Raw genomic sequence first — 26,134 nt, 5'->3', positions numbered from 1 at the left:
ACATCATCATTAGGCAGGTTTTTTATTTTAAAAAAAGATTTGTATTAATGCGAATATGTAACACTGTACACATTGTAGTCCTCATACAGGTGAATAATATGCCCCTGCTGTACTTCTACATTGTAGTATACAGTATTGATACTTTTACTTAAGTAAAACATTTGAGTACTTTTTCCACCACTGCTTTTGACGAATTGACGCAGTAATGCTCTCTTCTCTTTTCTTTCTTTATTTGTTGAGGTATTAAAAAAGGTCCCTTCACTTCACTGGCATCTGGGGACCCCCCCAAAATGATGTGGGGACCCCCTGGGGGTCCCGACCCACAGGCTGGGCACCACTGCACTAGCCTGCCTGCCGACTCTGAGAAACCAGCCAATCACGTTGCATGCATGCGCTCCTATGATGCGATCACGTGACCACACTGCGGAAGCGTCTGTGTGAGTAAAGATGGCGGCGTCCTTGAGCAGCATGTTTTGATCTGCCTCTACAGTGTCAACATGCTCCATTCAGCCTGACAGACACACTTTAACACATTAACACAACATGGAGAGACAGGAGTTCTTTGCCTCTCTGCTGGTAACGTTGCATATTTACCTTTAATGCTAATTAGCTATTAGTTCAGCTGCTTTAACTGTAGTGTTATTGTCTGCTGTGTCGTTTTGCACACCTAATACTGTACTGTTACTGCAGTGGTTTTCAACCTTTTTCATGCCTAGGACCCCTAAATTGATATACATTTGTCTGCGGACCCCCATCTGAAAATGTTTTGTGCCTGGGACCCCCAAAAGCAAAGATTTGAGTTAAAAATGTTTGCTTTAAAAAAATACATATATTCAAAGATATGCACAGAGTTTCAAGATTTTTCAAAAATAGCAGATCTACAAGCTCATAGCGCGATGAGCTTGTAGATCTGCTATTTTTGAATAGCCAACGCTAAGTGGTTAAAATGATTGTGACGATATGTTAACTAATTTCGCTAGGGACCCCCTGGTACCCCCCCCCCCCCCCCCCCCAAGGACCACTGGTGGTCCCTGGACCACTGGTTGAGAACCACTGCTTTGCTGTAGCTGTAGTATACAACCCTCGTAGACGTATTTATGATTCTGACGTCATAAATACGTCTACGAGGGTTGTATACTACAGCTAGCCGTGCTGTATGCTATCACCGATCGCTTTATTATTTCTCAATCTCTGTTGTTCAATGTTTTGTCTCAATGTGTATCTGTTTTATTATTGTTCTAATAGGACCACCTCGAGATGCTACATCTCTTAAGGGTTATTCCTAATAAAGAATCTCTAGTCTCTACACCTAATGTTACACGTTGTAACTGTGTTATATGTGTATGCATAATGTACAGTACCACAGTTACCATATAATGGCCATAGCTTGAGAGGGACCCTGGGAAGTAAAGATGAGGTTAGACATTAAGTCATGAGCGTTAGGACTGGGATTTAGTCCGTGAGAATAGAATGCCATCCGATTCTGATTGTAAACAGTACCTCCAGTGTTTCAGATACTGAGCTTGTGGTGAATGTGCTGTAAACCAGAAAGCTACAGGAGATAAGTAAATCCATGAGTTCCAGACTGACTTAAACCACTTAACCCATTAAGACCCTGAGGGCGATTCTACAAATGCCTTCTACAAATGCCTTCCAAATCCTAACAGTTTTCTATATCAGATCATGTTGCTATATCAGTGGTTCACAGACTCTTTCATGTCAAAGACCTCCAAAATTATATGTATTTGGCCGCCGACCCCCATCTCAAAATATGTTGTTCCAGGGACCCCCAGAAGCAAAGATTTGCATAAATGTTCACTATTTCTCAGAAATAGCAGATCTACAAGCTTGTGCGGCGCTATGAGCTTGTATAGCTGTGTGTATATATTATATATATATATATATATATATATATATATATATATATATATATATATAACCAAAGTACTATTTATCTCACCCATCTATGTTGAAATTAATTTTATTACTGCAATCTGATAAGCCAAAAGTTACTTGTAAATTGGGTGCTTTTCTGAAAAACGTTCTACCTCTGTTATAACTCAAATAATGCATGCCATGCCTTTTGCTACGTCTGTACGAATATTGTTATGTATTGTATACTATATACTGTCTATTTGTGAATCTGCGCTCCATACCATGTGAATATGGTCTTGAGTTAACCCATTAAAACCGGTAAAGCATCTGTCATTTTAGATTTTAGCTATACAGTAGCACATTGGCTATTCAAAAATAGCAGATATACAAGATCATAGCGTGTCACTTTGTGCCGCGCTATGAGCTTGTAGATCTGCGATTTTGGAAAAGTCTTACATTTGTGACACATCTTTGAATATATATATTTTAGAGCAAACCTTTTTAACTAAAATCTTATGCTTCTGGGGTGTCCCTTAAAAATTATATTTTGAGATCCGCGGCCAAATACATTGTGGGGGTCCTTTGACATGAAAATGTTTGAGCACCGCTAACACAGCAACATAGGTTTTTCCAGAAAACTGTTATAGGATTTGGAAGACATTTTTTTGAATCGGTTTAATCAATTAATAGGTGAAATTGATGATGATGATGATAACCATTCCGTGTGATGATGTTCCATGTCCCAGGCAGGGGGCTGTGCGGGCATGTGTGTAGACCTGACCCTGTTCCCACTGGACACCATTAAGACCAGACTACAGAGCCAGCAGGGCTTCCAGAGCGCCGGAGGCTTCAGGGGAATCTATGCCGGTGTCCCATCTGCTGCCATAGGCTCCTTCCCTAATGGTGAGGCACTCTTTATACACACTATGCTAAGGTAGCAAGATGGGGTCAACTCTAATTCTAATCTATGTACTGTACGTACAGTGATTCTTAAACTTGTTCATGTCAGGGACCCCCAAAATGATAATTATTTGGCCGCGGACCCCCCCTACCCCATCTCAAAAAGATTTTGTGCCAGGGATCCTCAGAAGCGACGATTCATGTAAAAAAACTAAACATGTTCGATAATATAATAATATATATATCTTTTTACTCTCATAATTTTTTATCCCGCGATTTTGTAACCCTTATTTTTCACCCGGTGCCAATTTTCTAAGTGATCCTGGGCGCTACACTCCCCTCACCAGCTTTTTAAACATATGTTTAAAAATGAATAAAAAATAGCAGATGACAAGCTTGCGGCATGAACTGACATGTTGTGAACTTGTATCTGCTATTTTTGAATAGCCAACATATAAATGCCAACATGTAAGCCTTGCCGAGCCCTGAGGCCCATAGGGCTGGAGGAGCTTAGCTCCCGTTTCCATAGCGTGAGGCGGCTTGATTTACAAGCACATCCCCTGGACATGATGCTAGTATGTCACAGGGACTTACCCCCAATCCAAGCCTTGATGCTGAGTGCCAAGCAGGCTGGCATTGGGTCCCTTTTGTTTTTTGTTTTTAGTCTTTGGTCTGGCCCGGCCGGGGATCGAACTCCGACCTCCCAGTCTCAGGGCGGACACTATCCATTTACCAGCTCAGTGGCCTTGTGGTTGAAGTGGTTAAAATGATTTTGATGCTATTCCCCCCAGAGGAGTCCCCGGACCCCACTTTGAGAACCACTGATCTATGATGTATGTATGATGTCATCAAATTGGTCTGAAACCTTTCCCAAATATTGAGACATATTCTTTGAGACACACATACGGGTATTTCGGGGCGTGGCCGAATCCGCCATTCCTTCACTGGGTGAAACAACACAGCTTTCACCATTGGAATTTCACTACGGAACGTACACATTGTTACATTTTATGGGTTTATTTCGTCATAGCATTAGCGCAACATTAATTAATCCGTCTACTGTACCCTTGCCAGCGAAAACGGCGATTTTACTGTACCTTTGAAAAAACATGGAATATTCTCTTTGAACCCGATCCTCGCGGACACAATTCAATTCAATTTAATTTTATTAAAGTGTCAAATCACAACAAGTTGTCTCAAGACACTTTACATGTAGAGAAAAGACCCGACATCCCACCCTGAGCAAGCAATTTTGCGACAGTGGCAACGAAAAACTCCCTCTTAACTGGAAGAAACGTCAGGCAGACCCTAGGCTCTAGGGTGGCGGCCTTCTGCCTCGACCGTGTCGGACACACAGGGGTCCCGTAGTGTCGGGGACAAAAGAAAATTGCTCGCCGCGATGCTCCATTCCAGAGCTATGGCCGTTTGAATTTGGCTTGTTTTTTGAAAAACACTTAGAAAACAACATAAATCCGATAAAAAAATACTTTTGTAAATCCTTTAACATGGCAGCAGACGATCATTTTTTTCTTCTGGTCACGTCACGTGATCTCTGGTCAGTAAAAGCAACACACCTTGGAGGGTGGAATGTATTGCTGCTCCCTGCCTCTGTGCTTGCCCTCTGTATTGTCCCTCACTGCTTTCAGATAATAATGAACAGTTTACTGGCAGTAACACTCACCTCGTCTAACTCGTCTCGCCTCATTTAGCTTTGTCTAGTAGGTATTATTTAGCGATTTACTTCTTCCACCGTTGTCGTTTTCATCAGTGTTCGGAATCAAACGTACTGGATGACATGGCCTCTGAGTAGGGTCGGTCAGTGCACCTAGGGCGCAGTGCACAGACATTTCGAACGGATTATTATTACCAAAGAACAAACATTTAACACATTGATTGCCAGAATTATTTCAGATTTTTTGCATTTTCATGCCAGGGTTTTTACATTGAAAAAAAAAAGTACTCAGGAGCTGAGATACAAAATGTTTAAGTTTTAAGTTAACAAGGAAGTGGATGGGATTCTAGATCTTCGACAAATCATATCTCCTTGGTCTTTGGGTCAAATAAAAAAATTAAATAAAAAATAAAAATTGAATTTTTTTTTTCTTCCTAAAAACGAGTTAACTCGATCTAGGCAATCAAGCGACGGATTCTAAAAACGAGTTAACTCGATCTAGGCAATCAATGTGTTAACACATTGGGTGCCAGAGGTTTATTAAAATATTATACGTTGAGTGCCTGCATTTCTTCCATCCACTTGCGTTATACGTTTCGTGCTGTGAGAAGCCCAGACGCGGAAGTGCATGTAAACAAAGCGTGCGTGCGAGACGGCGGAGGGTCCCGACTAACGCCTGGAACAATAATATTTCCAACGCGACCCTCCATTGCAGCGTGATCGCCGATCGAAAACGGCTCGTTTCCACCACGTTAAAAAGAAATGGAGATATTAAGCTTTTAGTCAAGGAGATAACATTGAAAACGCCGACCGGAAGGATTTTTGACATGGAGCCACATCCAGCCTCTTCTTCTCAGAAACTCCTTGGGTGATGTCAAAGTTTCGTTTTAGCGCCCCACGTGGGCCACTCGTATAAAAATAGAATTGGGTCAAAAACGGTCCGGACCGCTTTCAGATAATAATGAACAGTTTACTGGCAGTAACACTCACCTCGTCTAACTCGTCTCGCCTCATTTAGCTTTGTCTAGTAGGTATTATTTAGCGATTTACTTCTTCCACCGTTGTCGTTTTCATCAGTGTTCGGAATCAAACGTACTGGATGACATGGCCTCTGAGTAGGGTCGGTCAGTGCACCTAGGGCGCAGTGCACAGACATTTCGAACGGATTATTATTACCAAAGAACAAACATTTAACACATTGATTGCCAGAATTATTTCAGATTTTTTGCATTTTCATGCCAGGGTTTTTACATTGAAAAAAAAAAGTACTCAGGAGCTGAGATACAAAATGTTTAAGTTTTAAGTTAACAAGGAAGTGGATGGGATTCTAGATCTTCGACAAATCATATCTCCTTGGTCTTTGGGTCAAATAAAAAAATAAAATAAAAAATAAAAATTGAATTTTTTTTTTTTTCCTAAAACGAGTTAACTCGATCTAGGCAATCAAGCGACGGATTCTAAAAACGAGTTAACTCGATCTAGGCAATCAATGTGTTAACACATTGGGTGCCAGAGGTTTATTAAAATATTATACGTTGAGTGCCTGCATTTCTTCCATCCACTTGCGTTATACGTTTCGTGCTGTGAGAAGCCCAGACGCGGAAGTGCATGTAAACAAAGCGTGCGTGCGAGACGGCGGAGGGTCCCGACTAACGCCTGGAACAATAATATTTCCAACGCGACCCTCCATTGCAGCGTGATCGCCGATCGAAAACGGCTCGTTTCCACCACGTTAAAAAGAAATGGAGATATTAAGCTTTTAGTCAAGGAGATAACATTGAAAACGCCGACCGGAAGGATTTTTGACATGGAGCCACATCCAGCCTCTTCTTCTCAGAAACTCCTTGGGTGATGTCAAAGTTTCGTTTTAGCGCCCCACGTGGGCCACTCGTATAAAAATAGAATTGGGTCAAAAACGGTCCGGACCGTTTTCGGCACTTCTCGTTTGGACCCTCAAAAACGGTCCAGACCGTTTTTGGCATTCAATGTGTTAAGAAAACTCATGGAGTATACCACATTTAACATATCTTGAAGACAACATCCAGTCGTCCTCGACCTGGAATCGCATGTTGAGAGGCTACTATAGAGCCCAAGAGAAAATCTGCACACTGGTAATGCTGAAATTTGTCTGTATTTTTTATTGCGCTGTTAACGTTTCGATCAATCAGATCTTCATCAGGACATATACATGGAAAATACTATAGAGCCCACCTCCACAAGTGCTTTCTCTTCAGCCCACAGGGACCACAACTAGCGCGGAAAGTTGCACCGTCTGTCGTACAAACTCTATTTCCCCCCCGCAGCTTCCTCGTGTCTTGACGGCTGCACCCCGCGACTGACACAGCCCTGGGTAGGCAACCCGGTCTGGAGGGGATCTGCACTTTTCTAGCATTTTGGGGATTTAGCTGCATAGCATACTACACTAGTGTGTTTAGTTTCACTGCAGTGCCAACAGTCACAAGCCATTAATAAGAAACTTAGAGACTGACTGTAATGCAGTCTGTAATTGTTTTTATTCCTTAAACTTAAAAAGTCATTGTAGTGTGAACATTTTCAAAGTGGAAAATGAGCCAGAGTCGTAAATCCTCCTGAGGACTGTCATTGTGTCCACAGAGCTGCTGCTGTCCTATTCATTATTTATGGGGTGACTCTGGGCAGAGTCTGGCAGAAACCTCTCATCTCCGTATTCTAACTTTTTGTGTTTTTTCGTAAATTAACGCCCTACTTGATCACACTACAGCGTCACACAAAAGCATCAAAAGTAGCAGATCTGCAAGCTCGCGCCGCGTTTCGAGCTTGTAGATCTGCTACTTTTGATGCTTTTGAATTAAAATCCTGAAAAGTTGCTTTTTTGGACATATGAGCTTTCCACCCGACAGAGACGATGTATATTATTAGATCATCCAATGGCTTTTCTGTCGCTAGCTTTTTGACAGGCATGTTCATGTCGATAGATTTAGTCTGAGAAAATTGGGATAACTTGAATTTTGTTATGTTTTCTTTTAAAGGGAATCACTTTTAGCTAGAATGGGGGGAAAAAAAGACTTGAAACAATGCGAGAGTGCAGTTATCATAGTAATACTGTACTCTGAAAGGTGTGTATCTATATTTGATGATCGCTAATATGCCACAGGATCAATGTCATACAAGAGAAATGATCTCGCCTCTTAATTTGTGTGTCCGATATACAGTATAATAACTGTATATCAAAGCGAGTCAGAGAAAGGTTGAGCTTAAATACCCCAGTCATTGAATGGAGTAACAGGCTTTTGCTGCAGTTTGCTAATGAATTCAACGTTTTCTGCTTCATTCCTTTTGTTTTATACTTGCTGGAGAGTCAGGACTTTCTCTCTGTGTGAGACATGCGCAACTTTTACACACACACACACACACACACACACACACACACACACACACACACACACACACACACACACACACACACACACACACACACACACACACACACACTCTCACTCTCTTTCACAGTCACTCACCTCCTCTGCGTCTCCCCTGTCAGTGCTAGTGAGAGATATTAATTGCTGTATGCAGGTTGACTAATGGGCCTTTAACGGCCGCGGTTCTGCTTGGTTTCAGCCGCTGCGTTCTTCGTCACCTACGACTGCACCAAGTCCCTGCTCGGAGGCGCCGGCGGCCCGTTGGCCGCGCCCCACATGGCACCTGTCACTCACATGCTGGCCGCCTCCCTGGGAGAAACCGTAAGGCCCAAATCTTTTTCCCTGACCTCTCTCTCTCTCTCTCTCTCTCTCCCTGACCCCTCGCTCTCTCTCTCTATCTTACTCTACCTCCACCTCCTGGTGGATTTTAACTCTTCTATTGTTCATTCTTCAATTTGTTCATTTTTTTCCCTTTATACCATAATATGGTCGTATCGTTTTATCTAGTGCAAAAACAAGTGGGTGGCGCACATCCAGTTCGTTGCTGGTGCTGGACACAAAATTACAGATTAACACATTGCCTGCCAAGGACGTATGTTTACGTCTTTTTAAAAAAAACTCCTATGAAAAACACATCTAGCTCGGATTTCTTCTTTTTTTTGGGTGAAAACTAGCCTTATTCCACGGGCGATAGCAAAAAAATGGCCACTGCTGTAATGTTGCTGTAAAAAAATATATATATATATACACACCGTATATATAAATATCCCAGGTGTGCCCTGGGATATTTTGGCTATGAAAGGTGTGCCCTGGCAGGAAAAAGGTTGTCTATAAAAATGTCTAGTCTAGTGCCACCGTCCAGGTCAACATTTCTATAGACATTTTAGCTCCCCCAGCAGTGGTGTAAAGTAACTAAGTACATTTGCTCAAGTACTGTGCTTAAGTACAATTTCGAGGTACTTTTACTTTACTGGAGTATATTTCGAGTTGTCTATACTTGTACTTTTACTCCACTACAATTATTTGAAAACTTTAGTTACTAGTTACTTTGCAGATATAAATGATTACATTATAAAACACACATTAACCACTTTAGCCTTATTTTATACCTAGGCTATTTGATTTTTTTCCCCAATATTTTCAAACATTTTAGTACTTTTACTTTTGGTACTTTTGAGTGCATTAAGTTTACACAAAGCTGTCAGGGCGGCAGGTGGCATTAGGCTTCCCACTGATGTCGCTAAGCCCTGCCCTCTACGGTATGTGGAGCCTCTATTAGTCTAGCTTATTGCCACCCCTTCTCCTTGTTGGCCAGTAATAGAACTTGATAAAAAACAAAAAAAAAGCCCCTTCCTTTGCCGTTGAGCAGAAGGGGAAACAGGGCTTTTAGAGACTTGTAGTCTTGTTGGTCTGTGATCGCCCCTGCGAATCCAGCAGACCGCTATGTGAGGAGCGATCAGACAGAGAGGGAGGGAGGAAGGGAGGGAGGAAGTAGAATGTGGTTTTGGCCATTGGCCTCTGCTGTCCCAGCTGGGTGACTTCAGGGGCCTTCTTCTTCTTCTTCTGTCTCGTCCCATTATCCCCCCCTCCCTCCCTCCCTCCCTCCCTCCCAGCTGGGTAAATAAGAATTCATTGCTGCCTATTGACTTAGCTGTTTTCCCAGCTCAGGCCCCCTCAGACTCCACCAATTTTGTGCACGGAATTTTTGGGACTTGAAAGCAAACGAGGAGTGGTACAATTTCCTCAGCCGGTCCCCCCCCCTCCCCCCTCTCCCCACTTGCTTGCCTGCAGTTAGCCCAAGGAATCCGAAACCATCGTGGGACTATGGGTGTTCCCATTGGCACGAGAGATTGGGTAGCGGGGAGAGGGGAGAAATGGATGGAAGGAGGGATGCCCCCCCCCTCCTCCTGCTATACCACCTCGGCTGGCTGCAAAAAAATAGTGGGTTTTTAGTATTCATGACTTTTCGGATTGGTCGTTTTTACATGTTTTGCCATGTTTATGAAATGGCCCGCCACCCCCCCCTGTGTGGGTGTGCGTTGTGTGTTTTTGAGACACGCCACGTCTCCACGTTTCAGACCACAGGGGATCAGAGGGTACTACTGTACTCGAACTCGTGTTTTGTCCAAGGGGCCAGCCTGACATATTTACAATGAGGCCGATACGGAAGAGAGACAGTTCATATGAATGGCCTGTATGGCGCTGTTTTACCCCTGCAGGTGTCAGAAAGAATATTCTCTCATTGTAAGCGGATGGATTTTTGACGAACTTTAGACTAGATTTTCTTACCTTAATAAAAATTGTCATAAATACTATATGCTTCCAGTCGCTAGTTTAAAGTCTCCTTTCAATCATCATGATATGCGTTTTGCTAAATTATGGTCCCATTTATTCTAAAATTGACGATAAAGTAGGCTATGCTCCAGGAGGGGCGGGATGATTTGATTGACAACCTACTTAATAGTATTCATTCCCTGCCCCCCCCCCTCTTGATTGACAAGCTACTCAACCAATAGCATTCTTTGGGGATTGTTTTCCGGTTCCCTGGTCACATGTCTGGTCTCAAGCAATAGCGTTTGAGTTCCGACGTGCCCAATGGTATATATTAAAGATGGCGGATTGCACGTTCCTGAACAATCGGCTTCATATACGGTCTGTAGAAACCAATGGGTGACGTCACCGTTCCCTTCGTCCATATTTTTTACAGTCTATGGTTTTGTCTCATCTTGCATTATTGTTCCCTTCTCATTTGTAATGCATTATTAGAATCGCCCTTTGTAGCTGCCGCTGCAAAAAATAGGCGTCTCCCAATAACTACCTGGGGTTCTCGAATGACTGACTGCGACCATCTCACACAAAAAACGAAGATGAGACGTTATGAAGATGAGAGAACACTCACATGCTTTGACTTTTAGCCCATTCAATCCGGGAACGCATCCGTGTCATTTTAGATTTCTTTGGCTATTCAAAAATAGCAGATATACAAGCTCATAGCGCGGCACTTGGTGCCGCGCTATGAGCTTGTAGATCTGCTATTTTTGAAAAACAAAATATTTTGAGACGGGGGGTCTGCGGACAAATGCATATCATTTTGGGTGGTCCTTGACATGAAAAAAAAGTTTGAGAACCACTGATATTATAGCAACAACATTATTGTTCCCTTCTCATTTGAAATACATATATTAGAATCGCCCGTTGTAGCACTAGCTGCAAAAATAGGCGTCTCCCAATAAACTACCTGCGGTTCTCGAATGACTCAACTGTGAGAGAGGTGAGACAGAGGTCGAGGCGGCTTGCTTCCCCCCCTTTTTTTTCACGCTGTCGCAGGGATTTGAGCACATCAAAGGGAAAGAAATCGTCCGAGCGGAGCTGAGGAGAGCAGAGCCGGTATCCCACTGCATCCGGGCCTGGTGGTTATGTCTTGTTCAAAGCACCAGTAATCTTCGGGGCTTAGCCATAAAAGGCTGACCCCGGAACTGCCCCCCCAGTTGCACACAAGGCCTAAACATCCAACTGCACCCGTGATGCAATCGGCATCCACACATCATCCGTTTTCCTCGTTACCTGTTAACGCAGTTTGAAATAGTCGCGGCGAGGCAAAGGCGCATTTTCCCCTCCGTTTATCCTCGCTGCGTGTTCGGCCTCGGTGGACTGTGGGGCCTACAAGGATCCCATAACGGTATATTCTCACCGCTTTCTGAATTTCTGTTTCAGACTGCTCCATCCCAGTGTTGATTTTGACAGCAAATTTTGATTTAGTTTTAGTCATAGTCTTTTGAAAAAAAATCCATTTAGTTTTAGTCATATTTTAGTCACCTGAAATGTTTTAGTTTTTGTCTAGTTTTAGTCGACTAAATATCATAAGATTATAGTCGGCTAAATCTACAGTTGATTTAGTCGACAAAAATGTATTTTGGCGGTGCCTTGATGCCATTGTAATGCCTGATTTTACACTTGGTTGCATGCTGAAAATAGCCGATCTACAAGCTCACAACGCGAGCTTGTAGATCTGCTATTTTCATAGCGCAACACCCGAGAGCAACCAAACATAAAATAGCTTGTCTTAGTTCTACTGGATCTCTTCTCCACTAAACCCTCACTAACATTTTAGTCTAGTTTTTATTTGCTGACGAAATTGTCATTATATTTAGTCTTAGTTTTAGTCATCGTAGCTTAGTTTTTATTTAGTTTTTATTTAGTTTTCGTCAGTGAAAAAAGGTAGTCGACGAACATTTTTCGTCATAGTTTTAGTCGACGAAATCAACACTACTCCATCCATGGGGTGGATGAGGTGGGGTATTTTATAACTGAAACGGGTAAGCTGCCTGACCAGTGCAGCCATCATTAGCAGCTAAATCGAACTCCCTCCCGGCTTGAGACTGTGGCGCATACCACTGAGTCCTTCTCACCCTCTGAGGCCCATTCTAAAAACGCCTTCGAAATCCTAAGTTTTCTGAAAAACTTCTAAAATGACACGGATTAACACATTACGGCCAGGAACGCATCTCTGTGTCATTTTTAGATTTCTTTGGGCGCGCTATGAGCTTGTAGATCTGCTATTTTTGAAAAATCGTGCCAATTTGTGCAAATCACTTTTAACTCAAATATTTGCTTCTGGGGGATTCTACAAATGTCTTCTCAATCCTAACAGTTTTCTGAAAAAAACTCATGTTGCTATAATATCAGCGGTGCTTAAACTTTTTCATTTATCATTTTTCAATGATATGTATTTCGCCACGGACCCCCATCTCAATATTTAGTTCCAGGGTTCCCCACGAAGCAAAGATTCGAGTTACAAATGTTCCCTTTAAAAAATAAATATATTTAAATATTCGCACAAAATGTGCGAAAGATTTTTCAAAAATAGCAGATCTAGCTCAAAGAAATCCAAAAATGACACACACATGTGTTCCCGGTCTGAATGAGTTAAAAGGGTTAACCACCTAAGCGCTATACTTAAAGGGATTTTTCACTTTCAAAAAAACTTTGGGTCATTTTATCATCTACTCGGGCTTTTGTGAGCCCCCCAGACCATTTTTAAGTTGCTTGATTCAGTATTTAGATATTTGATATTCATTTTATCAGACACGCCCCCTTCCTATACAAACCCATTATAACTTCAAACTCTATTTTAACCATGTTAGATTTATCAAAAACACCCGTCCTTGGTTTTGGTGACTCACCCTGCCCTCCTAATACGCGAGGGGGCCGTATTTTTTTGACCAAGTTTTTCACTTATTTTATTTATTTATTTTATTGTATTTTTTTTTTTTTCATTTTCCAAAAATAATATAAAAAATAAATGAAAAAAGCTATCAAAAAAACACGGCCCCCTCGCGTATTAGGAGGGCAGGGTGAGTCACCAAAACCAAGGACGGGTGTTTTTGATGAATATAACATGTTAAAAATTTAGGAAGTTATAATGGGTTTGTATAGGAAGGGGGCGTGTCTGATAAAATGAATATCAAATATCTAAATACTGAATCAAGAAACTTAAAAACGGTCTGGGGGACTCACAAAAGCCTTAGTAGATGATAAAATGACCCAAAGTTTTTTTTAAAGTGAAATACCCCTTTAAGTTTTGAAAATTGTGGATTTATTTTTATTTTTATTTTTTACTTTCGCCTACAATAACAAAAATAGGGACACCAGGTCGAAAGACATTCATGGTTGAAATGATCGAATCCTGTGGATCTCAGGAACCGCATGTGAACGGCGTGGCTCCGTAGTGGATCTCAGACTTCATGTGGCCAACCTGTGACGTCAGTCATCTATGAAATATCTATTATTGTATGAATGAATCCAAAGCAAGGTTTCAGCCTCATCTGCCGCATTGACTTACATTATAAAATGGAAGTGAAATATTTCCAAAAGTATAAAACATTATATGCAAGAAAATAAATGCGGAGGTATCTCCGTGGCCTTCTGTGTGTGTGTATAACAGAATTTTGCGCTAATTGGTTCTGGACACACAGACACACACACACACACAGAGCCTCTTATAGATGCTCCTGCACAGCCACACCATACAATACTGTGTACACCTCTTGACTTGCAGGCTGACATCTCCCAGGTTCTGCCACCGAATCGCCCGTTTTCTTTTAATGTGTACTGTACGACGTCTCAGAGATGGCGGTAACATAACGAACGAGCGGCGACAACGTGAGGCGTTTTTGTCGTCGACGTAGTGCAGTGAAGTTGTGTTCGGAGGTGAAGTGAAGATTTATTTCGGGACGGCCAGAAAGTATGCTGGAATATGAACACCGACACCACAGATCGACAAATCCACAAGATCAAAACGCGTCGGTTCGCACCGCGTTTCCTGCTTGTATATCTGATCTTTTTTATACTTTTGTGTGACACAGTAGTATGATCAAGTAAGGCATCAATTTACGAAAAGACGAATAGACAAAAAGTAAAAATATGGAGATAAGAGGTTTCTGCCCGACAGCAATGATATATTGATGGGTTTCTAGTCTACAGCCCCTCTCACCTCACAGTGCTAAACGGTGCCCTCTCTGTTACTGTAACAACAAAACCAGTTTGAAACTGCTACTCCCTGCCAAGACTCCCTCCCATCATGGATGATGCACTCCACTTGGCACTAAACATGTGAGATGCACATTTTTGGCCAGAGTCCTTTATTTGCTCATGTCAACGGGGGTTGTAGCCTAGGGTTCATACAAATGGTGCATTTATGTAGAGCCTTCATCCAAAGCGCTTTACAATGTGCATTAACATTCACCCATACACACACACCTGACGGCAGAGGAAACCATGCAAGGCACCAACCTGCTCATTGGGAGCAGTTAGGACCTGCGTCTTGCTCAAGGACACTTTGACACTAACCCCAGAGGTAGCCAGGGATCGAAACTGGGAACCTTCCGATTGACAGTAAGCCGCCACTCCACCCCCGCGTCTCACACAAAACATGAAGATGAGACGTTCTAGCGAAGAGAACACTCACGTGCTTTGACTTGATTGCCTAGATCGAATGTATGCGTTCTTTCATTTTTGGGGGAAAATTCCACAAGGGGCGACCTAACACAGCTTTGGAATGATCGATTGTCTCTCAGAGAAGAAAAATGGGGATGTGACATAATTCCAAAAAACGTCACTTCCACCCGCCCCAATGATGGGATTTTCAGAAAAACGGCTGTAACTCAGTTTCTTTTTATTTCATTGAAAACCACCCGTTTTCAGGGAACCAAAGCTCCAAAATGGCGGATCGCGGTTGGAAACTTGTCGTTCCCATGGATACACAGATCCTTCCGCCTATCACAGGAACCTTTTTTCGTGTTTTGTTTTTTACACAATGTCGGTTCCACAGAGTTTCAAATATCATCGGATTTAGGTAATTATACGCCGGCACGGGGATAGAAAACTATGTTTAATATCTTGGCAATCAATGTGTTAACTGATCATGGAGGGGCAGGTGTATACCTGACTAATCTGATGACTAAAATAATTGCAGAAATGTACGTTTTTTTTTTCCCATTAAGACCGGGAAGACCGGGTGTCATTTTAAGATTTCTTTGGCTATTAAAACATAGCAGATCTACAAGCTCATAGCACGGCACTGAGTGCCGCGCTATGAGTTTGTAGATCTGCTATTTGTTGAAAAAACTTGAATTTGTGCAAATCTTTGAATATATATGTTTTAAAGCAAACATTTTTAACTCCGATCTGTGCTTCTGGGGTTAGTCCGGCAAGTACATCATTCTGAGGGTCCTTGACATGGAAAAGTTGGAGCACCACTGATATAGCAACATACTGTTAGGATTTAGAAAACATTTTTAGATATGTATTTGGTCGCGGAACCCCATTTCAAAATGTTTTGTTCCAGGGACCCCCCAGAAGCAAAGATTTGAGTCACAAATGTTCGCTAACCCTTAAAAATATATATATTCAAATATTTGCACACATTTTCAAGATGAATTTTCAATGACACAGATGCATTCCCGGATTGAATGGGTTAATCAATGTTATTATATTTTTTAGTTTCTTTGATTTGAGGCAAGACGTCAAACACAGAAATACACAGTGCACAAAATGTACTTTTTGCTCCGGCAGATCGCCAAACTAATGTACTGTACTGTAGGCTAATTGATAACACAATGATGAGCACATTTCAGCTTGTGGCGGGGTGGTGGGGGGGGGGGGGTCTGTTGGCTAATCGCTGTTTGTCGCAACGCTCGAAGACAAATCCAGAAACAGAAACCGCTCGGATGTCACAAAATCAGCGGAGCCAGAGAGGTAAGAAGAAGACGATAAGAGAAATGCCTCCTTTGGATGGCAGCATCCGTGTGTGTGTGTGTGTGTGTCTCTCTGTGTGTGTGTGTGTGTGTGTCTGTGGCCATTGGGACGCTCCCATAAAGAATGTGTAAGCTGATGGCGTCTGTCAGGTTCTAGCCGGCTGTTATCCAGCCATTAGATCAGATTTATCTTCATTCCCATTCGCCTGACGTCTGCCCTGAAAGCTCATTTGTCAAGGCCAGGACGGCGGGGGCTTCTCCCTCGCATCTGTAAACCACCCCTCCACCCTCCCCTCCACCCCCACCCATCTGTGGGAGCATGTTGTGGCAAATACAGGGTGACATGGCAAGATGGGAGGGAGGGGGGGTGTGTGTGAAACTGGCAGCCACTTAACTTGGCACGGAGGAATAATCCATGCATCGGCCCAAACAACGCCACGCTTTGTGATTTATCGGCCGTTGGTTTGGAACTGCGAGACGTACGGTATTCCTGTCTCTTCGCGTCTTTTTCTCCTCGCCTTTTTTTTCCCATCCCACTTTTGTCCTCGTCCGTCCTTTCTCGACTTTCTTGGCGTCGCCGTGCCTTCTGGCTTCAGAATCAGCTCTGTGATCAAAGCCGGGGTCGGGGTGAAATTGGCTTTGCCATACTTTGCTACATTTTGACACTTTTGACTTATAAAGACACTCTGTTCAGGCTTTGCCAAGACAACATTGCAGTGTCCCTCCCTGCCGGTTTTGTTTTCAAGATTGTGTGCAGCCTATCGGCGGATCCTCTCGAATATTCAAAGAAAAAAACCTGTTCCTTTGCCATAGAGAGGTTGTGGTATTTCACAGATATTCCTGTGGGGAATTTTTAGGGGTTTCCAAATGGGCTTCTGACTTCCTGTGGTCAGCCATTGCTGGGCCATCATGGTCGTGTTCAGCAGCAAGTATAACGTGTGGAGTTCCTGTGATTTACTTGGGATAGATAAAACCAATCTTGATATGGACCTCTCATGTTGAAACACGTCCATGTTTTGAAAGCGGCAAAACAATTAGACTCCTTTGCCAAAGGCATGGCCACAGGCCCAAATTGTACACGATTTGCTTATTGTTTGAGCACTCGCATTATTCCGTCACATAATCGCCTCCAGTTTATAACACTGTCTGGTGGACAGTCTGCTCAGACGTTCGCGTCCAACAAATTAGACATTTCTGTCAGCGGTCTAGCCTGCAGCTTCACCATATGGTGGAGCCTAAGCTCTCCTTCTGTAAACACACTGGCAGATACTCTCGGTGGTCAAATGGCAGTACATTTCAGAGCCAAATGACTCTAATTAGAATGAGTGGTGTCTGCGAGCGCATAGGCCTGTCACACTTATTACATAATCGCCTAATCGCAATCGTTTCTTTGCATAATCGTCATAATCATTTCCATTACAAATGCTCATATATTTTCACCTGTTCAAAAGCTTTTAGATCTGCTATTTCCATGATTTTAATCTTTCTTTGAAAGTATAAAGTAATTAAATACGTATGTTATTTGTCACATACAAGCCAAAAGGAAATGTCATTTTTAATTCATAACGGTCCAATGTTCAACGACAGAAACACAATGAAATCTCAATTATTTGAGTGACAATTTATCGTCGAGCAAAATGTCATGATCGTGACAGCCCTACAAGTAGCCTGGTTCCAGACCATAGACCCCGCCCACTCTCTGAGTGGACTGCTCCTCTTGGTCTGGTGTCATAATGTGAGCCTATGGCTTTTCACGATCGAAGAAAAACCTGTCAAATCAGAGTCGGAGGTGGGAGTGGTCTAACGACAAGCCAATCAGCGAATATCTGCTAAAACAAGCTGTGCGATGACGTCAGATGTAGGTGAATCCGTGGATCTCTTGTGATTGGTTTAGGGAAATTTGAATCCCCTCCCCCTGGTAATCGCGGACACTGCAGACAATGTCAGTCTGAAGCTCCACGCAGCTTCAGGCTGATAATCAGTACAAAAACAATGTATTGCTCGGATCCAATAAAACATATCTTTTGTTTGTTTTTATAACTTCATACATTGCTTTTTTGTATTGTCCCTGTCAAATAAACATAAAAGAATGTTTTTTTTAAATTCGAACTTTAATTTTCATTTTTGAATATACATATTTTCCCCATATTCGAGGAATATTCGTTATTCGAATATTAATTCACCAGCCCTAACACACTCACACACACGCACCGCCATGTTCCTTCACCTGTTGCACTGTGGTGCTGTCTGATGATAATGCAACAGTGATTGACTGACCGCCGTGGCTCAATGCCCAGGAGCTGGGAAAGAGCGATGGGCCAAGGGAAGGGAGGACAGGACAGTGGGAGGTAATGACTCTTTACTAGCCCCAGATTGATTTCCCGGGCCATGCCGATAATGTGCCGTGAGTCTCCGTTAATTTCCCATTCCGTACCGGAGTAAGCCCACGATTGAGCGCCCAGCCCCTTACCTTTTATGTTGTTCACCGGGGGCCAGTCCTGGGAAATTTAAAAACACGGTTCTTCATTTGGATTTACAACGGCGGGCCCAAGGGGAAGCGTGCAAACTCCCGACCACAGGCGGGCAGCCTTCTCATTAACTCTTTATTGTGTGTCATTTTTTTATTTCTGAATATATATATATCGAATATATATATATCGTTTATATAGTTTCAAAGCGATTTTTTTTTACTCAAATCTTTGCTTCTGGGGGATTCTACAAATGTCTTCTAAATTATTTTTATTATTTTAATTTTTTTACTTATGTTGCTATATATCAGTGGTTCTCAACATTTTTCATTTAAAGGACCCCCAAAATTATATGTATTTGTCCGCGGACCCCCCCATCTAAAAATATTTTGTTCCAGGGACCCCCAGAGGCAAAGATTTGAGTTAAAAATGTATATATACATGTATATATTCAAAGATTTGCACACATTTTCAAGATTTTTCAAAAATAGCAGATCTATGAGCTTTGTATATCTGCTATTTTTTAAAAGCCCCAAAAAATGACACAGATGCGTTCCCGGTCTCAATGGGTTAAGGCCGCTTGACGACTCCGCATAGCTTGTAAATAAAGATGAATGGCGGCAGCCGGCAGGGGACGTGAAAGACGGGCAACAAACTTTATCGCGGATTTGCAAGCCGAGGAAGACACTGGGAAAGACGGCCGAGACAACGTAGGTTATAGGCACTAGGCAAAGAGACAGACATCTGTCATCCTGACAGATCCTCCCGCTTACAACCGCCCCTCTAAACATGGCGCAAAGTCGAGGGACAAAAAAAAAAAACAAGACCTCACTCACTTCTATATCCCTTCACAAGCCATAAAAGCCATATTAACCCATTAAGACCGGGAACGCATCTGTGTCACTTTAGATATTTCTTTGGCTATTTTTGGAGAAAAAAAAGTCCTGAAAATGTGTGCAAATCATTGAATATACATTTCCATCTTAAATCTTTGCTTCTGGGGGTCCCTGGAACAAAAGAAAATCAGATGGGGATCTGCAGCCAGCCATAGATATAATTTTGAGGGTCCTTGACATGAAACAGTTTGAGAACCACTGATATATAGCAACATAAGTAAAACAAATACCCCCGAAGCAAAGATTTGAGTAAAAAATGTACGCTTTAAAAATAACTAATATATATATATATATTCAAAGATTTGCAAAAATGTTCACTATTTTTCAAAAATAGCAGATCTATAAGCTCATAGCGAGTGCCGCGCTATGAGCTTGTAGATCTTCTATTTTTGAATAGCCAAATAAATCTAAAAACGTCACAGATGCGTTCTCGGCCTCAATGGGTTAATCCAAACCTTCAAGGGCCTTTCAGCTTTTTTTAGCACCCTGACTCGATATCACTGACCCCCCCCCCCCCCCCCCCCCCCACTTGCCATTGCTTTCAGAGCAAGAGATTTTTTTATCCTCCATTCCCTCGCATCACCCTCCTCAGTGTGTCAAATTACCCCCCCCCCCCCCCCCCTAATAAACAATATCCCTAATTTATTTGGTGTAATGATTCTCTGCTACATTCTGGCCTGTCCTCCGAGGTGACTGGGGAGAGAGAGAGGAGAGGGCCCTCTTAACTCCAGGCTCTCCCCCATCCAATTACGGCAGTAATTACTTGTCATAGCCACTTTCTTTCTATTTAGCCATCTTATTCTCAGTCCTTTGGAGAATTGCGTCGGCGGGGCCGAAAAACATGATGTACAATGTATTCTAAACAAGCGACTCGGCCAAAAGGGAAAGAGCAAATGAGATGTTTTTGAAATGGATCCTCTGCCCAGATCGGGGGGGGGGGGGGGGGGGGGGTTGGCGAGAGAGAGGGGGGGGACGACACGACGTGCAGATGCTTTTTCTCCCCACTTGGTGGCACTGTTGCACCGCTTACATCTGCTGGAGGACCGGCTAAAAAAAAAGAGTGATGGTGGATTTTTCTTCACCTGGAATACTAATGGGAATGACATTCTCCTTAGACACTCATTTAAAGACCTTTTGTTCTTGAAGGAGGGACGTGCTGGAATCACTTTGATGAGCGTTGGATGTATTTGTCCGCTGAAGAGCAGGTCAGCCTGTTTGAAGTGTGAAACGCTCACACTTGTGCTAATCGTTGCCCCGCCGCTCGATACAGTGACTTTCACATAAGAGTTGTGTAACCCATTAAGACCCGGGAACGCATCTGTGTGTCATTTTAAGATTTCTTTGGGCCATTAAAAAAATAGCAGATCTACAAACTCATAGCGCGGCACTCGGTGCCGCGCTATGAGTTTGTAGATCTGCTATTTTTTTTTTATTGTGAAAATTGGTGCAAATCTTTGAATAATATATATATATATATATATATATATATATATATATATATATATATATATATATATATATATATATATATATATATATATATATATATATATATATATATATATATGTGTATGTTTTAAACATTTTTAACTCTTTGATTTGTGCTTCCCTGGAACAACATATTTTGAGATGGGGGTCCACGGCCAAATACAAGTCATTTTGGGGGTCCTTGACGTGAAAAAGGTTTTAAGCACCACTGATATAGAAATATACGTTTTTTCAGAGTTTTTTTTCAAGATTTAGAAGACATTTGTAGAATTCCCCAGAAGCAAATATTTGAGTTAAAAATGTCAAAAAATAGCAGATCTACAAGCTTGTATATCTGCTATTTTTGAATAGCCCGAAGAAATCTAAAATGACACACGGATACGTTCACGGTCTTAATGGGTTAAGCGCAGGCAAGCCACAACAACCCTCACCGCGGATGAACTACAGTAATGTTCATTCTGCATTCTATACCCTCCTTACGGTGCGGAATGCGTTAGCCGCAGTTTGTAACACCACCTCCTCCCAACACTATATGGCTTGACCTTAAAACCCCCCCCTTTTTGATCTGTTAAATGCAGTGGTGGAAAGTAACTAGGTACATGTACTCAAGTACTGTACTTAAGTAACATTTTGAGGTATTTTTTTTACTTTACTGGACTATTTCCAATTTCCTATGCTTTTACTTCTACTCCACGGGACAGATATTGTACTTATTACAGTCCACTATAATTATTTGAACACTTTAGTTACTAGCTACTTTGTAGATTTTGATTATTATTACAAAACATACATTGTCGACTATCTTTGCTACTGTATATACAAAAAATAAACATACCTAATTGTATTAATATCAATTATTTTATAAGCCGTTAATTCGATGAACTGTTGCACCCCTAGTATCATGAGGAAGGGCAGGGCAGGATACATATGGGGGGCAGGCCGAGAGGGCACCCTTCATCATGACCGTCCTCCATCACACACCTGCTGCCACCCACCCCGTCCAGCCCCCCTGTGATGTGTGTGTGTGTGTGTGTGTGTGTGTGTGTGGGGGGGGGGGCGTTATATATCGTCTCTGTCGGGACAAAACCTTGCATGTCCAAAACTGTTATTTTTCAGAATTCAAAAGTAGCAGATCTACAGAGCTTGTAGATCTGATGCGTTTGTGTGATGCTGTAACATGATCCAGTAGGGCGTTGTTGACAGTTAATTTACAAAAAGTAGAAATATGGACATAAGAGGTTTCTGCCCGAAACACCCAACGTTCTGGTATAAATGGGGAAACGAAGTCGCCAGGTGGTCGGCCGCGCCCCGCCCGCCTTTAGGGGGCTGGGAGTTATGAGGCATAAATATTCATGCTCAATCTTGAGGAGCTGTTGGCAGTCCATATTCTTGCTGACATACGGAGGGTTGGGGATATGGACGTCGTCTTCTGCTGAAAGATGGGTAACTAAGCTTTGTCACCTGTGTGTGTGTGTGTGTGTGTGTGTGTGTGTGTGTGTGTGTGTGTGTGTGTGTGTGTGTGTGTGTGTGTGTGTGTGTGTATGTGTGTGTGTGTGTGTGTGTGTGTGCGCTCATTAACAGGCCCCCTGGCATGCTAACTCCAACGTCCGTTAGCCTGTAATTGCTCCCCTCGCCTTGCCATGTCTTCTTACCAGTGGTGTAAAGTAACATAAGTACTGTACTTAAGTAACATGTTGAGGTATTTCTTACTTACTGGAGTATTAACAATTGTCAGTACTTTTACTTCTACTCCACTACATCTCGGAGGCAAATATTGTACTTTTCCTCCACTACAATTATTTGAATACGTTAGTTACTTTGTAGATTTTGATTATTATTACAAAACATACATTAACCACTTCAGCCCTATATATATTTCGGCCATTTGAAAATAGCCGATCTACATTGTGAGCTTGTAGATCAGCTATTTTCAAAAGATTTGTATACATTTTATACATTTGAAAACTTGTGAAATGGAACATTCTGCATGTCGAGTACTTTCTACTTTTGCTACTTTAACTACATTTTGATGCAATACTTTTGTACTTCTACTCAAGTAACATTTTGAATTCAGGACTTTTATTTTGTAACGGAGTATTTCAACATTGCAGTACTGATACTTTACTTAAGTAAAAAAATTTGAGTACTTTTTCCACCACTGCTTCTTACCCACTAAAATGTGAACAAACAAACACAGGTTAGTAATAGCGGTTACTGTATTGTAAAACGGGAGAGTCAGTCTGCTGTAGCTTGGTATTTCTTGAGTCCTTCATGAATAATGAATGGGTTTTTCTGTTGCATTGTGGGGACATTGTACCAGAGGGTCTCCGTTCAGTAAAGAACTACTTCGCTGTAGTGATCAGGCAGGGCGTTAATTTACGAAAGACACAAACCATTAAATATGGAGATGAGTGGTTTCTGCCGACAACAACGGTATGTTATGTAGTAGGGCTGAGGACTTTCCTCAGAAATGATATTACGAATATTGGTCTTAAAAATTTGGCAGATATTCGAATATTATTATTATTATTATTATTATTATTATTATTATTAAAAAATATATAATATAATATATTATATATAATATAATTTGACAGGGACAATACAAAAAACAATGTATCAAGTGCTCGGATCCAATAAAACATATATTTTGTTTGTTTTATAACTTGAAACATTGTTTTTTGTATTGTCCCTGTCAAACATAAAAAACCCCAAACTTTTTGAAAAATTTGAATATTAATTTGAAGATTCGATTATGCATATTTTCCCCATATTCGAGGACTATTCGAAAATTCGAATATCAATTTACCAGCCCTAGTATGTAGTAATCGTGATGCACGCTCTGCGTCTGTCCACTAGGTGGCGTGTTTGATCCGGGTTCCCACGGAGGTGGTGAAGCAGAGGACCCAGGCCACTCCGTCCTCCAGCACCTACCAGACACTGCTGTCTACGCTCAAAGGAGAGGTACGGACCCCCATCTCAAAATGTATTGTTCCAGGGACCCCCCAGAAGCAATGATTTAAGTACAGATGTTCACTTTAAAAAATATATACATTCAAAGGTTTGCACAAAATTTCACGTTCTTCTACAAGCAGATCTACAAGCTCATAGCGCGGCAATGAGCTATATTGTGATGCTATATTAACACATTTTCAGTGTAGATTGAACTGATCTATGCTCAGCTATATTAGAGAGTGTGTGTGTGTGTGATGCTTGTTCTCTTTTCCCTGTGCAGGGCGTTCGAGGCTTGTACAGAGATTCGGGGAGTACTGTTCTCAGAGAGGTAGGGTTCACCCTTGATTCTCTCTCTCTTCTCTGGGTCTCTCTCTCTCTCTCTCTCTCTTTGTCAAACAAACAGTCAGACGTGTTGGTGAGCCGATATCTATAGCTCTGACATTTTAAGGGACACAATTTCCAGGTGAACCTCAAATATTTGAGCCACCGGGGGGGGGTGACTGATGGCTCTTCCAGTTAGAACAGCCACAGACCATAATATCATCTCTGTCGTGTGGGAAACTATACTGTATGTCCAAAACTGTCACTTTTCAGGGTTCATATTCAAATATAGCAAAAGCAGCAGATCTACAAGCTTGTAGATCTGCTGCTTTTGATGCTTTCGCGTGACGCTGTAATATGCTCACGTAGGACATTAACTCATTCACTGCCAGACTTATTTCTGGCTGTGTGGTCCCCACTGCCAGGATTTTGCGATTTTCTTACCTTTTCAAGTAGTATTTATCTCCAGTATGATCGATCCCCTGATGGTTGCTAAGCACAGAGGGGTTCACTGTGCTTCCGTGAAAGAAAAAACTTAATTCATTGCGATTCCCGTTCGCTTTGTTATACCCAGTTCAAAATGAATGTTTCACTCAAAAATACTCTGTTATTATTTTAACAGGGAAGTGAATGGAGCAGTACATCTTTGCATTGCGTTATCTCCTGGTTCTTTGTGATAAACGGAAAAAAATAAATAATAATAATAATAATTAAAAAAATATATATATATATTTTAATTTACGAAAAAGAAAAAAAAAAGTTCAAATATGGAGATGAGACGTTTCTGCAAGACAGCAACAACATGCTCCTTGTGAGCACGAGGAGTCGAGGACCTACGTTAGAATCCGACTCCCCGTCCTCACTCGCATGTTACTCCTCTCCCTGCCCTTGGATTCCTGTCTCACTACATCCTGAAATAAAACAAAAAAAATCTAAAATAAATATAATAATAATATTTGAACCACGTCTTACACTCAAGTTTCTCCATCAGATACTAGAAGCAATTACTTGACTCCTCGAAGAGTTTTTTATGAAGGGAAATATTGCAGCCTTTCCATTACTCTTGATTGAAAGCATTTTAATTTCTCTGGGGCTCTGCGAGAGATTGGAAATGCTGATGTATAGACCCCCCCCCCCCTTTTTTCCTCCACTTTGATCTCATACAATTACTTTTATAAGACCGGCTTCCCTCCTGTTGGAATCACTTCTGATTAATTAATGCAATTAGCGCCGTTAGAAATGCAAAAAACAAAAAAAAAAGCGTGGATAAATGAACATTGAGCTGTTCTCCCTCGTTCGGGGGCGCCAACCTTTCTGTGATGAAACGGATCACGGTCTCCTGTTTAACCCATTGAGACCGGGAACGCATCTGTGTGTAATTTTTAGATTTCTTTTGGCTATTCAAAAAAAGAGCAGATCTACAAGCTCATAGCGCGGCACCGAGTGCCGCGCTATGAGCTTGTAGATCTGCTGTTTTTGAAAAATCGTGAAAATGTGTGCAAATCTTTGAATATATATATATTTTGTAACTCATTTTAACTCAAATCTTCGCTTCTGTGGATTCTACAAATGTTATTTTATTTTTTTATTTACTAATGTTGCTATAATATCAGTGGTTCTCAATCTTTTTCATGTCAAGGAAAAATGATATGTATTTCGCCCGCGGACCCCCATCTCAAAATATTTTGTTCCAGGGACCCCCCCCCCCCCCCCAGAAACAAAGATTTGAGTTACAAATGTTCGCCTAAAAAAATATATACAAAGATTTGCACACATTTTCAAGATTTGTGCCGCGCTATGAGCTTGTATATCTGCTATTTTTGAATAGCCAAAGTGTAAAATAACGGTTTACACAGATGCGTTCCCGGCCTTAATTGGTTAATTGCACCTGCATGGTTGATAACAA

At 41.8% G+C, this 26,134-nt stretch overlaps 1 protein-coding gene across 1 annotated transcript in view; it reads left to right on the top strand.

Moving 5' to 3' along the window:
- The first annotated feature begins 449 nt into the window (after positions 1-449).
- Positions 450-26,134, top strand: part of slc25a26 (solute carrier family 25 member 26) — a 108,756-nt gene continuing 83,071 nt past the window's right edge. The window contains exons 1-5 of the mRNA XM_080420950.1: positions 450-576; positions 2,622-2,778; positions 8,045-8,166; positions 23,812-23,916; positions 24,188-24,235. Coding sequence (XP_080277076.1) covers positions 544-576; positions 2,622-2,778; positions 8,045-8,166; positions 23,812-23,916; positions 24,188-24,235 — 465 coding nt within the window. The 5' untranslated portion in view covers positions 450-543. The remainder of the gene's footprint in view (positions 577-2,621; positions 2,779-8,044; positions 8,167-23,811; positions 23,917-24,187; positions 24,236-26,134) is intronic.

Source organism: Gymnoscopelus braueri (genome assembly GCF_963280865.1).
Source record: "Gymnoscopelus braueri genome assembly, chromosome: 3".
Lineage (NCBI taxonomy): Eukaryota > Metazoa > Chordata > Actinopteri > Myctophiformes > Myctophidae > Gymnoscopelus > Gymnoscopelus braueri.
This window is presented reverse-complemented; position numbering and strand designations above follow the sequence as displayed.